This window comes from Saimiri boliviensis, chromosome 9 (genome assembly GCF_048565385.1).
Source record: "Saimiri boliviensis isolate mSaiBol1 chromosome 9, mSaiBol1.pri, whole genome shotgun sequence".
Classification (NCBI taxonomy): domain Eukaryota; kingdom Metazoa; phylum Chordata; class Mammalia; order Primates; family Cebidae; genus Saimiri; species Saimiri boliviensis.
Genome location: NC_133457.1, coordinates 7,976,553 through 7,995,151, shown reverse-complemented (window position 1 = coordinate 7,995,151; position 18,599 = coordinate 7,976,553). Strand labels below are relative to the sequence as shown.

Genomic DNA, 18,599 nt, shown 5'->3' with positions numbered 1-18,599 from the left:
TCGATTTCTTGACCTCGTGATCCACCCGCCTCGGCCTCCCAAAGTGCTGGGATTACAGGCTTGAGCCTCCGCGCCCAGCCATATTTTAAAACTTTTAAGAATCAGTATTATGTTTTCTGCCTTTCTGGTTTCCATTCATTAATATCTTATGAAAATAATTGTGCGTTATGTATTAGATTTGATCAAACCCTCATATTAAAAAGAGTATCAGATAGCCCAGATTGTTCCCTTAATCTTTATGCTGTATCTTAGAGAAGTAACTTCTCCCCAGTTTCTCTCCTACTTGGGTGGTAGAGGTGATATGTCTTTAAGCTTCTTGGGGGTAACAAGTGGGGGAATAATAAATAGTTAGCTATATGTTGTTGGGACCTGTTATGTCTCCAACAGTTTTTAATCCAGTGTTCTAAATGAGTAGGTGCCTCCACAATTTTAGTTCTGACTAAAAAAATGTAAAATTTAAGCCCTCAGCTATGAGGTAACTGTCTTCATTCTTTTGTGGTATTGCTGTGATATTTATTTTAAGAGAATGTTATAATAACAGCGTGTCCGCTTGGTTGAGTTTATTTCTCAGGGTAATTGAGTATGTGAAGGCTCCTGATAGTAACACTGTGACAAAATCCTTTTGTCAGTTATGTTATAAAGTGAAAATGTGTTTATCCTGATAGTATGAAATAACTGATTTGATCCTTACCTTTTCTTTTCCTCCTTAGCCCCCTTCCTGTGTCATCCCAATTTATGGATACGCTATGGTGCTGTGGGATTTATCACAGTGGTAGCTCACCGAATAAGTACAGCTGATGTCTACTGTAAACTGATGCCTTATCTTGACCCATACATTACCCAACCAATAATACAGGTACACGCATTCCAACTTGGAGTCAGTCTTCCCTCCAAACTGTGCCTCTTTAAAAAATATGCAGAGAATCCTATTTTTCTTAACATTTAAAAATATTTACATTGAGCTATAGCCTTTTCATACTCCTTTCAAGCTAATTAATGTTAAATGGGCTAAGCACCTTTGAAGGTGAGAAAAGTTCAAGAGAATATTATGTTTTACATCATGTTATACCTAATGTATCACACAGTAGTTCATACTTTATTTTGTGTGGTTTACTATTATAAAACATCTGCTATTAAAAGTGAAATATAGTCAAACAAAAACGTATATTGGTGGATTGCTGCTTTTTATTTTAAAAAGTATAGCTGATTTCATCCAGTTACAATAAATTAGAAAAAGTCTTTTTAAAATTTTTAAGTTTTTGACCACTGATTGTTTCAATGTCGTTTCTTTTTTATTTTAACAACCATACAACCTCTGCCCCACCTCTAGCAGTACTTGGTGATAAATTTTGGGTCTTTGGTTTGTACAGAGCAAATACTATTTATCTAGCTTTTCAGTGTTTATACCCTTCATTTTGCTAGACAGCCAACTATTAAGATAAAATGGAATGAGATAGTGAAGGATGATTCTAGCTGTTAAAACATCCTGAGATCTATCTTTACCAAAACTCCATTTCCCATATAGAATTCACATACCTCTCTGGCTTTGTCCCACTTTTGTGTCTCAGTGTACCTTCCTTTTGTTTGGAGAAAATGGCCTTAGATAAACTCTGAAAACTAAGAAGCTTTGGTTATACCTTCAGTCCTTATTTTCTTTATAGATTGATTTATTTCTGGAGGTTATTCTTTATTTCATAGAGTTTGTAGTATGTTTTTATTTTTACCTCAAGAGCAGCTTATACATACATGAAAGATGGGTAACGCCATCAGAAAAAAAAATGCCATTTTAGAAAAGTTTATGCTTCCTTGGAAATTAGTTCTAGAGATACCTACTCCTTTTGAGTGGTTACTCTATTTAAAAGTTTGTTCATTGAACTTTTGCTTATGGCATTGTTTTATATTTTGAAAGACCAGGATCAGAAGCTGAGAGGCTAATTATTTATTTGCTTCATGAATCTTATTTTTCTACAGTTTGGATTAGAAAAAAATATCTTTTTATGCTGGTTTTCACTGGCTGACTTCACCAAGGAGTTAAATATATCTAAAGGTACCTCTCGGTTCTTTTGCTAGAGTAACAGAAAAAAAAGGTAATCTTCTTGATTACTATTACCTGTTAGTAGTGCTCATCCATTTTGTTACATTTGCATTGACAAGGAAGGTATTCTTTGGGACAAAGGAAGGATTTTATAAACTCTGGAGTTAGCAGTGGTTTTCAGAAGTGGTTGAATCTACCAGGAAAATGTGATGACTTAAGGAAGACCTGTGGTTATTGAGTATCTTTGCTGGATCGTTACCTCCTGGTTGTCAGACCTGTAAACTGCACATACTTTTTGAATCTAGGACGTTGTCTGACATTGGGTTCTAAAAATGGCTCTCTTTTGTTTTCTGAAATTTCCTAGCTTGGATGATTAGTCTTGCAATACAATAGACACAAATGTGTGGTCTAGTGCTAACAAAAAGTAAGAGATACCTTAGCTGATTAAAGTTTACTAGTATTCTTTTTTCTTCTACACAATTAGAGATGTTGATATCTCTTATTTTCTTAGAAAGTAAATGTGTATGTTAACTTTTCACAAGTTTTTTGAATTTGAAAATAACTGTATGTGTTATATTTTTGGCTGATCCTTTTTATTTTTCTGATATAGATTGAAAGAAAACTTGTTCTTCTCAGTGTTTTGAAGGAACCAGTAAGCCGTTCTATATTTGATTATGCTTTGAGGTCTAAAGATATTACTAGCTTGTTCCGACATCTTCATATGCGTCAGAAGAAACGAAATGGGTCTCTTCCTGACTGCCCTCCACCAGAGGATCCTGCCATAGCACAGCTTCTGAAGAAACTGCTCTCACAGGTTGTATCACCCTTCTGAAGTCTTACATTTCAATGCAAATTTCATAAAAATATTGAAGTGTCCATTTAGCTTTTAAAAATGTTTTTGATTGATTAGATTATATTATTAAAAAATGAGTAAGTTTGGCAAACATTTTATGTATTTGCTTTGATTTCTAAACAAAGATAATACAAAGGTAATGTTAAGGTATCAAGTTGAGCTAAATAAGGAATCATGGGAGACCTGTTACGTTTCTTTTGTGATTACTGGCTAAATAAATGAGGGAAAGAGAGTAGAAATAACCTTAGATTTAATTAGTATTCTTGATTCAGTTCTGTTTTACCAAAAAATGTAACGAAATTTAGCTGGAAGAAACATTGCAAAACACAAATGCAATATAGAAAAATCCTGGTTCATTTCAATTCAAATTTGTAATTAATATTTGTAAACAACTGAAATAACTTGTATTTATAATACATCTTAGGTTTAATAGGCCAGCAGTTTACTGGTGTATCTTAAAAGCCTGTGAATTTGAATCAGTTAACAAAATCTTATTAGAACTAGGAAGTGATCTTATTACACGTGGCATTAGTAAGGCCTCTGTAGAAATATGAAGTCTGTTCATGACAAAAAGGCCAGAAGCAATTGCACCAAAAGCCAGAATTGACAAATGAGATCTAATTAAACTAAAGAGCTTCTGCACAGGAAAAGAAACCATCATCAGAGTGAACAGGCACCCTATAGTGTGAGAGAAAATATTTGCAATCTACCCATCTGACAAAGATATAATATCTAGAATTTTTGAGGAACTTAAATGTATTTACAAGAAAAAAAAACCCTATCAATATGAAAAAAAGTTGAACATCACCAATGACCAGAGAAATGCAAATCAAAACCACAGTGAGATACCATCTCACACTAGTCAGAATGGCAATCACTGAAAAGTCAGGGAATGGGCCAGGCACGGTGGCTCAGGCCTATAATCCTAGCGCTTTGGGAGGCTGAGGTGGGTAGATCACCGAAAGTCAGGAGTACGAGACCACACTGGCCAACATGGTGAAACCCTGTCTCTATTAAAAGTAAAAAAAAAATTAGCCAGATGTGATTGTGTGTGCCTGTAATACCAGCTACTTGGGAGGCTGAGGCAGGAGAATCGCTTGAACCCGGGAGGTGGAAGTGCAGTGAGCTGAGATTGCACCACTGTACTTCAGCCTGGGAGACTCTCCCCACCGCCACTGACCCCCAAAAAAAAAAAAATTAAAAAAAAAAAAATAAGGAAACAGTAGGTGCTGGATAGGCTGTGGAGAAATAGGAACACTTTTACACTGTTGATGGGAATGTAAATTAGTTCAACTATTGTTGAAGAGAGTGGTGATTCCTCAAGGATCTAAAACCAGAAATAGCATTTGACCCAGTAGTTCCCATTACTGGGTGTATACCCAGAGGGATATAAATCATTCTACTATAAAGACACATGTACACTTATGTTTATTGCAGCAAACATAAAGCAAAACATGGAACCAAACCAAATGCCCATCAGTAATAGACTGGATGAATAAAATGTGGTATATACACCATAGAATACTATGGAGTCATAAAGAGGATTGAGATCATGTCCTTTGCTGGGACATGAATGAAACTGGAAGCCATCATCCTCTGCAAAATAACACAGGAACAGAAAACCAAACACTGCATGTTCTCACTCATAAGTGGGAGTTAAACATTGAAAGCACATGGATACAGAGGGGAACAACACTGGGGCCTGTTGAGGGTTGGGGGTTGAGGGAAGAGAACTTAGAGGATATGTGCAGCAAACTACCATGGCACACATACGCCTATGTAACAAACCTGCACGTTCTGTACGTGTATCCTGTTTTGTTTTTTTAAATAAAAAACAAAAAAAGAAGTCTAGGCCAGACATGTTGGCTCTTGCCTGTATTCCTACCATTTTGGGAAGCTGAGAAAAAAGGAAATATTAAATCTAAATTTACATCTTGTTTTATGAGAGATAATTTGGAACTTAGGGGAGTCAAAATAGGAACAAAAATTGTTAAAAATAAAGAATATAGTTGCTGAATATATGCTTCATGAGCCATAATGCTACTAAAGGACAACCTTAATGCCTTTTTAATTCCATAGAATATGTTTGTAAAGTGAATGCTTGTCAGTCATCTGTTGTTTAACAAGACTAGAAAATACATTCAGTTGCAGAGAGAATTTTATTGGTTTTGCAATGTAAAACCTTTCATGTATTGTACTTGTCACTGAATATCTAGTGCTGTTTGATACCTAGACTTTGATTTGGGTGATTGAAAATGCAGTAGGTTCCTGTGAGAGGCTGGTCAATAACCATTTTGGTTCTTTTAGATCTAGATTTGACTGGAGGCTGGGGATGTCTCTGAATGTCTCTTCTAGGACAAGTGGTTCTATTTCCTACATTTTAAAGACTTAATTTGATGTGACTTGAATTTCTGAAGAGCTTTTTCTTTGGGTTCTCTTTTAACCTTGGCTTGTACATTAGATACGTTTTATATTTTAGAAAGCAATTCGTGGAAAATTGGAATCTGAATTAAATTTTTCTGTTGTTTCTCCTGAGTAAGTAATCTTTATCAAAGAGATTTCAATGTGAAATAATTAGGCTTGGCCATTGTGACCCAGTATTTCTCTCTCCTCTATTTATCCTGTATATTAATTTAAAAACCTTCATCCTGAAATTTTTTCTTCCTTATAAGTCATTAGTTACCATATGGAGCCACTGTAGCTCCTCATCTCTCTTCTTTTTACCCTGCTAGGGTGTAGGTTTTCACACTGCCATGGGTAAAAGGAGGGAGTGGGAAGGAACCGTTTCCATAGCTTTTCTACTTCCTGCTTCCTACTGTTCTTACCCTTTCTACTACTGCTGCTCCCTCAATGCCAGCCCCCATTACTGGGTGCCATGATAAAAATCACTAAAACTCACTGACCTCTATTCCTCTGAAATGTCAGTGCTTGGCATATTCGTTGGTTTGCTGGTGATCCCCTCATTTGTCTGAGTGGAAAAAGAGGAACAATCTCCCATTTTATGTTATTTCTGGTGATAATGGCTTTAGGAGACTACTAAAGGTTAGAGTATGGTCCTCCGTTCAAGGGATAAGCACAGCTAGTAGAAGGCAGAGCAGGCCGGAATCTCTGGGGTTCTTACAAGAAATAATAGCAGAACACCACCAGCCTCCGGTTTTTTGAAAGCCAACAATGACTTTACCACTGTAGTTGTCACCATATTTCCATATTTTTGACTATCCTTAAAACAGGTTTGAACAACAGATGTTATTTCTATTTTGTAGATAAGGAAATGGAGACACAAGGAAGGTAGTTAACTTGCTCATGTTCATATAGTGCAGTAAGTTTCAAAGTTGGCATTTGAATCTAAACCTATCTGATTCCAAAGCCTCCACTCTTAGACTATGCTGTGTTGCCTCTAAAGTAAGATAAATGATGGAGGCTGGGTGCGGTGGCTCACACCTGTAATCTCAGCATTTTGGGAGGCTAAGGCAGGTAGATCAAAGGGTCAGGGGTATAAGAACAGCCTAACCAACATGGTGAAACCTCGTCTATACTGAAAATACAAAAATTAGCTGGGTGTGGTGGCACGCGCCTGTCATCCCAGCTACTCAGGAGACTGAGGCAGGAGAATCACTTGAACCTGGGAGGTGGAGGTTACAGTGAGCCGAGATCACACCATTGCACTCCAGCCTGGGTGAGTGAGACACTGTCTCAAAAAAAAAAAAAAAAAGGCACAGAGAACTAAGACTCAGAAGCTTACTTGGGTTTTATATAGTCTTAGGAAGAAGCCCATGTGCAGTTTATCTCCTCCAGCCTTCTTAAAAGCCTCTTCTCGCTGGGCGCGGTGGCTCACGCCTGTAATCCCAGCACTTTGGGAGGCCGAGGCGGGTGGATCACGAGGTCAAGAGATGGAGACCATCGTGGTCAACATAGTGAAACCCCGTCTCTACTAAAAATACAAAAAACTAGCTGGGCGTTGTGGCGCGTGCCTGTAATCCCAGCTACTTAGGAGGCTGAGGCAGGAGAATTGCCTGAACCCAGGAGGTGGAGGTTGTGGTGAGCCGAGATCACACCATTGCACTCCAGCCTGGGTAACAAGAGCGAAACTCCGTCTCAAAAAAAAAAAAAAAAGCCTCTTCTCTACCTTCATTTCTTTTTTGTCCCTGTGCTACCTGAGTTTCTTAGGATTACTAGCAGAGACGTGGATCCACGGGAGGCTTTGGAGATAGGAATTGAGTCCTTGTTTCTAATGTCAGGGTTACAGAGTGAAGAGGCATATTTTTAGCTTCTGCAAGCAGGCAGTATGAACACTGCTACTGAATTATTTTTGGCTTAAAGTTCTTCAGTGCTCTTCTGTCCAGGACTGTACTTGAGACACATCATGGATAATAGGCCTTTCTAGACTACCTAGCATTGTTTCTGTGGGAAAATATATATTTGGTAATGTTCTAAAACATTTGGTAATGTTCCAAAAGTGTATGTTAAGTCTACAACATTTCCAATATGGAAGTTGGAATCTGTACTCCAGATTTTCAATAGAACTTACCATCAGGAGATGACTCATAGAAGGGCTATTTTCATTAGATCCCATCTCCCTGTTTTTATTTGTATCCGTTTAATCAGGCGCTAATAAATAATACACAGTGATTCCACTCCTTTAAAACATGAGATACATTTTTAGTGATTTTTATTTTTGTGTTTTTTGACAGTAGTATAAATACCAGTTTAAAACTGAAAAGTTATAAGAAGATATATAATGCAATGTAAGTTTTTATCTAATCCCTCACCTCCAGGCATGCAGTTTCTTTCTCTGTTGATTGTGAATTTTATGTTGGGTATGGAATTGCTTTGCAGTATTGGACTTGTTCTGCTGTACAGTTTCTTGGGATCGGTTTCATCCTTTTTTAAGGTTTGCTTTTAAGCTTTGTTAGGATAGGCTTAGGATAGGTCCAGAGCAACCCTTAGTTTCCAGTTTAGCTCCCCTACTAAGGACTTCTCAGAACATGATGCTTTGTGTATGTTAAGAGACCTTTCGTTGTTCCCAGGCTTGTGTTCTTTCTGTGGCCTCAGGTAGTTTCCTTGGCTTCCTATGCATACATAGTTTAATATTTAGCCAAAGACTTCAGGACACCCTTCCATAGCCCTCGTTCTGTGCCGATCCCTCTTCTTCATTGCTCTGCCCCACAGTGTTACCCTTTCTAGCTTTCTTGAACTCTGATATTCTTGAACTCCGCTCTGTATTACTGTATGTTCCTTCTGCCATGGCGTGGCAACTCTCTCTAGACGGTACTGCTGGGAGAATCACAGGACTCATTTGTAAACATTTTAGGCATTGTAGCCCTGTCTGCCTGTTTTCTCATGCCTGAAAAGTTTGTGTGTGTGTGTGTGTGTGTGTGTGTTACAGTTTAAAGTGGAAGGGTAATACTAGTTTAGTCCCTGTTACTTCATCATGGTCAGAAGCTGAAGTTTGTGGATATGTTTATGGACTTAGGCTAGCACTGCACTTTCTTGGTTACCATAACTTAGGCTTGATTTATGGTAGGAAAAAAACATCTCCCAGCTTGTTTCCCCTCCCTCTGCCCCCAAGATTTTCTTGGCTATCCTTAGTTCTTAATATTTTCTTAACATTTTCCATGTGATTTTTTTCAAGTCAGCTTATCACTTTATATAAGAAAAATTTTGATATATTGAGATTACATTGAACCTATAGAAGTCAGTTTGTTGCTTTTGATTCTTTTAAATGCTTTTACAATTGGCATATTAAAACATTATTTTGTTTGTAGTTGGTATATGGAAAAATTTTTATATTTTCTTGTATCCAGCAACCTCATAAAACGTATTAATTATAATTTGCTTGTACATTTTTGTTTGAATTTGTACATTATAATGTACAAATTTGTAAATTATAATTTATAAATTATAATAATTTGCTTGTACATTTTCATTCACAATTGTATGATGCTTGAAGAGTGATCAATTTATTTATTTTTTTCCAATCTGAATACCTTTGTTTTCCTTGCCTTATTTGAATGACTAGGATATTTATGTAGTATTGAAGAGATTTAATGAGTGGGCATCCTTGTTTCTCATATCTGGGAAAACGCTCAGCATTATACCATTCAATTTGATTTTTGCTGTTCGTTTTTTTGTACAAGCTTTTGAACAGAATAAGGAAATCCTCCTCTCTTTCTGTCTTGCTAAGATTATTATTGGAAGAATGTTAAATTTTATCAAATGTTTTTTATCTATTGAGGGTATTATATAGTTTTTTTATTGTTATGTGTTGAAATATGTTGATTTTTTTTTAACTTACTTTATTCCCTGGATATTTGAAATAAACACAACTTTGTCATATTGTATCTATATATAAATGTAGTTTTAAAAAATAAATAAAATATAAATATTTAAAAATGTTTTTATATATACTGGATTTGGTTTGTTACTACTTTAATGGTATTTTTAATGTTTCATTTTATGAACAACCTTGTCCTGTAGTTTTCCTTTCTTGTAATATCCTTGTCAATTTGTTTGGTTTTTTTGATGGTATAGTGCTAACATTTTTTTTATTGAGATGCAGTTCACTACCATAAAATTCACTCTTTTATTGGTTTTCAGTACATTCACAAAGTTATGCAGCTGTCACCAGTGTTAAATTCCACATTTTTATCACCCTCAAAAGAAACTCTGTATCCATTAGTAGTCATTCTCTTTCCCTTAGCCCTTGGCAATCACCAATCTACTTTCCGTTTCTATAGATTTGCCTAATCTGGACATTGAATATTAATGGATCATGCAGTCTGTGGCCTTCTGTTTCTGGCTTCTTTCACTGATCTTAATGTTTTTAAGGTCCCTTTAATGTTGTAGCATATATTGTACTTCATTCCTATTTATGGCCCTTACTGTGGCCCTCTCTTTTGTGGACTAAAACATAGACTAACAAAAAGAGAGCTCTTACTTCAGCTGTAGGAGCAGACATGAAAATAAACTAAGTATTGCAAGTGAACACTGGGATTTAGTCAAGAATATGTCTATTATTGTACTTTAATGCAATTTTATTTCATATTTTTTAACTTTGTGCCGTCCTAGGGTTGGTTTTATCATAGTCTGCCTGAGAATTGTGAATATGACTCTCAACTCTAGTGGGATTCTAGATTGAGGCCTCAGGGGAACTGACATTTTATGAAATGAATGTTTTTTATTCTTTTGGCATGATGAGAATGTACTAGAGGATTCTGTAAATGGTTGGAAAGAAGGAGATGTAGAACTGGCACATTTATCAGAATATTTAAGTTGCCAATGAATTATTTAGATTGATTACTTATTGTCAGTTTCAAGTTCGTAAGTATTTTAGGTAGATTAACATTTAAATTTCACTATAATCTGATAAGGTGCATGGTAGTAATTATCTTTATAGTTAAATAGAGATATACAAATAAGTAGTAATTAGGACTGGAATTCGAACCTAGGCAGTCTGATATCCTAGAATGCCACTGGGTTTGTTGCTTAGATTTGCAGTTCAGGCAGAATTCCAGTCAGTTCCTGAGTTGAATAGTATATTCTGTATATCATAGAATGCCTTCACATACTCATTCAGTATAAATTTCTCAACACAACTAGGAGCAAGGCTGAAGTAGTACACTTTATTTTGCTTAATATTGTACATTCAGAGTTTTTGTTTAGATAATAAATATTCCACAATTGTGTTTTAAAGATTACTAGGTATCACACATTGTTTAAAGTTCTTTGTTAATTGCAAAGATGAGGTATATTTGAACACTGTCCTTTAGGAAGAAAGTTAAGATGTAAATCGTAATACAAATTACAAAGTGCCCTAGTGGAGTGTTCTGGTCGATCTTAGTAGTGACGTGTCATTCTGTATTGTTACTTTGTTTTTCACTTGCCCTTGGTTGTTTCACCCTTCTGACTCTCTCAGTTTTAAATCGGGTGATTTGTCCCACTAGTTGTTAGTCATTCTGCAGCCTGTTTTTATTACTTGTGAGAATACACTAAAACATATGGTTTTATTTGGTTTTAGGGAATGACAGAGGAAGAGGAAGACAAGCTTCTGGCACTGAAAGACTTCATGTTGAAATCTAATAAAGCAAAGGCCAATATAGTGGATCAGAGCCATCTTCATGATAGTAGTCAGAAAGGTGTAATTGACTTGGCAGCTTTAGGCATAACTGGGAGACAAGTTGATCTCGTTAAAACCAAACAAGAACCAGATGACAAACGGGGTTCGTATGCTTGTTTGTGTGTATGTGTAGCTTGTTATTACTTGTTATTTCCTAAGACTGGTTTTTAGCTAATTAATAACGTGAAAAGAAGCCCCACTTCACAGATAAAGAACTTTCAAATGACTCCATTACTTAGCAGGCAGATTTTGGGGAGGAAAAGTGGGGAAGAGAACTAACAGTTATGAGATTAAGTAACTTGCAGAATCACAGCTCTGTATGTGACAAACCAAGGTCTGATTCTAAAGCTCTACTTTTACAGTAAAATCACATTGTCACCGTGAGGTGTATGATTGAAGATGAAATTCTATTTTTTTTTTTTGAGATGGAGTTTCACTCTTGTTGCCCAGGCTGGAGTGCAATGGCACGATCTCGGTTCACCACAACCTCTGCCTTCTTAGTTCAAGCGATTCTCCTGCCTCAGCCTCCCGAGTAGCTAGGATTACAGGCATGTGCGACCACGCCCAGCTGATTTTGTATTTTTTAGTAGAGACGGGGTTTCTTCATGTTGGTCAGACTGGTCTTGAACTACTCACCTCAGGTGATCTGCCCACATCGGCCTCCCAAAGTGCTGGGATTACAGGCGTGAGCCACTGTGCAAGGCTGAAATTCTATTTTTTAATCCTTTAACCAGCAACCAAAGAACAATAGTCTATGTAAAATTGTATCAAGTTTTCTAGTTTCTTATTAGTAGGTAATACCCAATGAATTTTTTAAAAAAAGAGACGTTTGCTGTTAACAATGAAATACAAAAGAGTGGAGACCAGGTAAGACTTAATCATTTGCAGTCTTCAGATTTGAAACTGTGATCTCTTGTGACATTGACATTGATTGTATGAAGTTTTTTAAGATCTTGTACATACCCTTTTTGCATATTTATACACTGCCAATTAAATGCCTTTAAAATTTCCTCTTCTAGCATTAAATTTTGAAGGCAGCTAATGAATTATATTTAAAATAAACTTCCAATTGCCAAATTTGAGAAAAAGTATTTGTAACTTAAGTTTTAATGATTTATATCCATAATACATAAAGTGTACAAATTAATAAGAGAAAGCAAGCCAGGAGGAAAAATGAAGTATAGGAACAGGTAACTGATAGAATGGAATGCACATATATGAAAGGTAAATAATTTTATAAATGCAAATTAAAACAGATGCCATTTTCTTACTATTCGCTACTTTAGATGTAGTGGTTATTTGAAATTGAGCTGGCCTTGGGAAACTAGGAAGTAATTAGGTCTTATTATTAACACCATTGGAAGCACATCTGTTCCATCTGCCCTAGAGATGAAGTGAGAGTTAATGAGTTGATATATGAATATGAATAAATTAGAAATCTTAAGGAACAAATAGGATATGAAATGTATTACTGTTCCCACGCCCTCTCCTGTTCCCTCCAAAGGCAATAAAAGCACGTAATGTTTGAAAGGCTACCTTCAGACTAACTATTCTGAATATTTTCATAGCTAGAAAACATGTAAAACAAGACTCAAATGTAAATGAAGAATGGAAAAGCATGTTTGGGTCACTGGAACCACCAAACGTTCCACAGGCCCTACCTAAAGGGAGTGACCAGGAAGTGATTCAGACTGGGAAGCCTCCTCGTTCTGAGTCTTCTGCTGGCATTTGTGTCCCTTTGTCAACTTCTCCACAGGTACTGTCACCCATCAGTAGTCCTTCTAATGTCTTTGAACCCTGTTTTGCTAATTTGGATGTTTAAAGGCTGTGTACTATAGTGGAAAAATCAATATGGTGACTTGTCTTTTAGGGAGGATATATTTCTTTCTAAGACAGGTTTATCTTTAATTTTATAGTGAGAAGGAAATCTAGTTATTGAAAGTACTAGAAAGATCTCATTTTAGAGTACTTGCCAATAAAGTGATCTGAAATTGTGGATTGAAGACATTATGAACTGTGATTATAATTAGGCTGCAGTGAACATTTTAGATCTTTTTTTTTCTTCCTCCAGTATAACATAGCCATATTTATAAAATAGCAAAAATACTTCTGGGAAGAAGTCCCAAGTTTCCTATGTGTGATAAATGTCATGATGCTTTTCATGTACAGACCATTCCTGACTTAATGATGGTTCGACTTTATATATATAGGATTTTTTGACTTTATATGGTGTAATAGTGATACGCATTTAGTAGAAACTGTACTTCTGGTACCCATATAACAATCCCATTTTTTGTATTCAGTACAAATTTCAGTAAGTTATGTGAGGTATTCACACTTTATTATAAAATAGGCCTTGTGTTAGATAATTTGCCCAACTGTTGGCTAATGTAAGGATTCTAAGCATGTTTTAGCTAGGCAAGGCTAAGGTGTGATGTTCAGTAGTTGGGTGTATTAAATGTATTTTCAACTTAATGATATTTTCAACTTATGATGGGCTTATTGGGATGTAATGCCATTGTAAATCCAGGAGCATCTATATTTGAAATAAGTTTGTAACTGAATGCAGCTCTTTCCTAGCCAGCCATACCTTAAATAAAAAATATTAATTGAACCAGATTAAATTGAAATTTCATTTCTTCTTTTCACTTAAATTAATGAGAATTTTTGTTTAATGTTATTTTTGTGCAGTCATTTTACATATATATAGATGCAGAGGTTTGGAAGTGTAGCATTTGTCATTAAACTTCATGTTAACTAGGTTTTTTATTGATAAAATGTAAATGTATTTAAATGGATTTTAAAATTGGTATATTGATGAGGACAAAAAGCTGTTACAGTACATAAATAAAAACGTGAGTACACTTTTATCTTCAAATACACTTTTCTTATGAAATAAATACTTAGAATTCTATTTGTTTTGTAGGTTCCAGAAGTAACAACTGTCCAAAATAAGAAACCAGTAATACCGGTTTTAAGTAGTACAATCTTACCATCCACCTATCAGATTCGGATCACAACTTGTAAAACTGAACTTCAGCAACTCATTCAACAGAAGCGGGAGCAGTGCAATGCTGAGAGAATAGCTAAGCAGATGATGGAAAATGCTGAATGGGAGAGTAAACCACCACCACCAGGTAAAAGTTCCATTGATCAAGGTAGTTGTTAGTCTAGGCTAGGTGCTTACGGCTAGAATCTAATGGAGGAAATGAATACTTAACTGCCAGACAAAAGACGTAAGAACAAAAAAATATTATTTGAGAAACCCAGAGGAAAAAGCAGTAAGTAAGAAATCTTGTTATTATTTGTGGAGTTTGGATCTTTTTAGCTGTGGAAGCAACTGGCAAAGTCACATTTAGGCCAGTTACTTAATAATTTAGCCTATCTGTACTTCATTTTTTCTATTTATAGTATGAGGTTTTACCTGCTTAATGTCTTGCCACTTTCTCATTTGAAGGTCTGGCTTCTTTGACACCAAATTTCTGCTTTTAATTTCTGGAGGGTTTAATATACTTTCATTAATATTATTTAAGAAAAAGTTAGAAAATTTAGAAAATGATGAGTATTTTTAAAAAGAAAACAGGCCGGGGTGGTGGCTCACACCTGTAATCCCAGCACTTTGGGAGGCTGAGGTGGGCGGATCACCTGAGGTCAGGAGTTCGAGACCAGCCTGGCTAACATGGTGAAATCCCGTCTCTACTAAAAATACAAAAATTAGCCAGGCATGGTGACATACGCCTTTGATACCAGCTATTTGGGAGGCTGAGGCAGGAGAATTGCTTGAACCCGGGAGGTGGAGGTTGCAGTGACCCAATATCACGCCACTACATTCCAGCCAGAGTGACAGAGCAAGACTCCATTTTAATAATAATAATAATCATAAAATCCAGCCGAGTGACAGAGCAAGACTGTTTTAATAACAACAACAACAACAAAGTAAATAAATAAAAAGAAAACAGCATCACTTCTAGCCCTACCCCTTAATGATGATCAGCATTACAAATTTGAGGAAAACACTCCTATATTCTGTTAAGGCTAAAAAGCCATTTAGAGATACTTCAAATGAAAATTTGACTCATTTATCTCAACAGACTTGCCTAGTGTAATGTAGCAGAGCTAGACTTTGATACCAGATTTGTGGATGTAGAAATATTTTTGAGTTTCTGTGCCTACATTTTAATGATAAAAGTTGAAATTGAGAAGATGCATAGTGTGCTTATATATAGATAGTAACAAATCATGTGAAATCCCATGGGCTACTGATACGGACTTGGGAAATTGCTGCTAGATGTCAGTGATTTAAAGATTTGGAAGATACTGTTAAGTGGCAAGTAGCATCGTTAGTAGCATAAATTTTCTTTTGAAAATAAATATTTTGGAATTTTTTAAATGTATAAACGGTTTTTGTGATATGAATCAATATTATATACTAGCCCTACTTTAAAAACAGTACAAAGTTAGCTGGGCACGGTGGCTCATTTTTGTATTCCCAGCACTTTGGGAGGCTGAGGCAGGCAGATCATGAGGTCAAGAGATTGAGGCCATCCTGGCTCACATGGTGAAACCCTGTCTCTACTAAAAATACAAAAATTAGCAGGGTATGGTGGTACAGTGCCTTTAGTCCTATCTACTTGGGAGGCTGAGGCAGGAGAATCACTTGAACTGTGGAGTTGGAGGTTGCAGGGATCCGAGATCGTGCCACTGCACTCCAGCCTGGCCACAGAGTGAGACTCCATCTCAAAAAAAAAAAAAAAAAAGTAAGCCGGGCGCGGTGGCTCAAGCCTGTAATCCCAGCACTTTGGGAGGCCGAGGTGGGCGGATCACAAGGTCAAGAGATCGAGACCATCCAGGTCAACATGGTGAAACCCCGTCTCTACTAAAAATACAAAAAATTAGCTGGGCATGGTGGCGCATGCCTGTAATCCCAGCTACTCAGGAGGCTGAGGCAGGAGAATTGCCTGAACCCAGGGGGCGGAGGTTGTGGTGAGCCGAGATCACGCCATTGCACTCCAGCCTGGGTAACAAGAGCGAAACTCTGTCTCACAAAAAATAAAAATAAAAAAATAAAAAATTGATCACAAACTGTCTACTGTATTTTATGATGGAGTCTGTCTTTATAAGTGGCATATTATACTTAGTAGAGTAACGCATTTTATTTAGTAAATCACAGAAAAGATGTCAAATTTTGTAGCTCAAGAAATGTGCAGTGACTGTTGGACTCTTGATTTTTTTCTTTCTACAGTTCAGTAGTTGTGTGAATTGATTTCTCTAGAGGGAAATGTTCAGCCCAGCCTGGTAGATTATTAGACTTCATGACAAAGTGTTTTTGATCACTTTCTTTTTTTTTTTTTTTTTTTTTTTTTTTGAGACGGAGTTTCGCTCTTGTCACCCAGGCTGGAGTGCAATGGCGCGATCTCGGCTCACCGCAACCTCCGCCTCCTGGGTTCAGGCAATTCTCCTGCCTCAGCCTCCTGAGTAGCTGGGATTATAGGCACGCACCACCATGCCCAGCTATTTTTTTTTGTATTTTTTAGTAGAGACGGGGTTTCACCATGTTGACCAGGATGGTCTCGATCTCTTGACCTTGTGATCCACCCGCCTCGGCCTCCCAAAGTGCTGGGATTACAGGCTTGAGCCACCGCGCCCGGCTGATCACTTTCAAATATAGCATATTGTTAAAGATCACATTTAGCTCCTGTTCTCACACATATGAGCCAGAGATCTAAGGGAAAACGTTTTTTTTTTTTGTTTGTTTGTTTGTTTTTTTCCCCTTAAACTCAGTTTGGCGGTGGTTTTAGTTTCATTTTTGTTTCTTGAAAAGAAATTATTTCTAAAATTGACACTATCACCGCTCTGGTTGGCACAGTGCTGATTCCCAGTACAGTATACTGTTTAGCATAGCTTTCTGTTTTATTTTAAAATCATCTGGTATTAACTATAACAAACTGTTATACTTAATACAGAAGAAGCTATCAAACGTTGATGACAGTACCTGTGTTAGGTACTGTGAATGAATCATGAATGGATAAGACATAGTTTCTGTGACCCCAGGGAATGTGTAATTCATTATAGAGGAAACTAATCATACTCAAAAAGAATATACATAAGAAAACATAGGTTATAGATGTCAAAATACTGGAAAGTCCATAAACGTCTGAGGCTGTAATTTATAATACCATTTATACCAATGTGTTTATACCATAGAATAAATGATTTCAGGTAAAAAGAGAATCAACCAAAATTTAGGTATTTGCTGTAAGCTAGGGATAATATTAGACTCTTGTATACATCTCATTTGTCCAGATAGTCTCCTTTTGGTTAAGTAATGTGACCCTCATTTTACATTTAGGAAATTAAAGGTCAGAGAGTTTAAATGAGTAGCTCAAGGTATCACTTTTATGTATGGTGGGACTGGGCCTTCTAGTGCTCAGTTTCTCTAGACTAGGGTAATCATTACCCCATGCTGCTGAGTCAGTAGTCAGAGATTTCAGAGGTAGCAGGTACCCCTGTGCTTTTATTTTCAGGTAACTGCTTTGTCTTCTCAGATACTGGAGAAGAGCCCCAGGTGCTGCCTTTCTGAAGTTATTAAAGCAACACTTAATTGCTAAATTGATGTCTCAGTAAATAATATCTGTCATGGTCCAGTAGACCACTCTTTATTGGCTAACTACTGGAACTTTTAAATATTTTAGTTCTTATGATTGTTTTCAAGCTGGTTGTTGGTTATTGTAACTGGGGGTGATAGGGAGAGTGTATCTGTAAACTATAGTTTATGGTACTTCCTTTGCTTTTCCTTAGGATGGCGTCCTAAGGGGCTGTTAGTTGCCCATCTTCATGAGCATAAATCTGCTGTGAATCGAATTAGAGTCTCTGATGAACACTCACTTTTTGCCACATGTTCAAATGATGGCACAGTGAAAATCTGGAACAGTCAAAAGATGGAGGGGAAGACCACCACTACCAGGTACTGTATGCTCAGGAATGGATCAGTTCATCAATTCAAGTCAACAAATGTTTATTGAGTGCTTACTCTATAAAAACCACTGTTTTGGGTACCAGGCATACAGCAATGATAAATGGACAAAAATCTCTCTTCTGTGGAGCTTACCTTCTAGTGGAAAGTGAGAGACAATGAAAGTATAAGTAAAACATCTAATGTGTTGGTGGTTAAAAAAAAATGTGGTAAAACATATAGCAGGAAAGAGAGGAAATTCAGTACAGGTGGGGTAGCGTAGAATTTTAAATGAATTAACCAGAGAAGGCTTCATAGAGAAAATGATATTTGAGGAAGGACTTGAAAAAAAGTGAGCGAAAGCTTTGTGGATATCTTGTGGAAGAACATGCCAGGTAGAGGAAACAGGCATTTGAAAGGCCCTGAGGAAGAAATGTGTTTGGCATGGTTGAGGAACAGTAGAAAGGTCTTTGTGACTGGAGCGGAGTGAGCAAGATGGAGGAGTAAGAGGGGCCAATTAGATAGGGCGTTGTAGGCTGTTGTAAAGGACTTTCACTTTGACTCTGAGTTAGGTGGGGAGGCTTTGAAGAGTTCTAAGTGGAGGAGAGATATGATCTGGGTTAAGTTGTCACAGAATTACTCT

The 18,599-nt window shown here is 36.7% G+C and overlaps 1 protein-coding gene across 2 annotated transcripts in view; it reads left to right on the top strand.

The window, feature by feature from the left end:
• PIK3R4 (phosphoinositide-3-kinase regulatory subunit 4) overlaps positions 1-18,599 on the top strand; it is a 70,663-nt gene that overhangs the window by 30,623 nt on the left and 21,441 nt on the right. For both annotated transcript variants that reach the window (XM_074405448.1, XM_010335820.3), the window contains 6 exons: positions 711-856; positions 2,646-2,849; positions 10,906-11,107; positions 12,573-12,760; positions 13,931-14,141; positions 17,803-17,968. In XM_074405448.1, the coding sequence (XP_074261549.1) occupies positions 711-856; positions 2,646-2,849; positions 10,906-11,107; positions 12,573-12,760; positions 13,931-14,141; positions 17,803-17,968 (1,117 nt within the window). The remainder of the gene's footprint in view (positions 1-710; positions 857-2,645; positions 2,850-10,905; positions 11,108-12,572; positions 12,761-13,930; positions 14,142-17,802; positions 17,969-18,599) is intronic.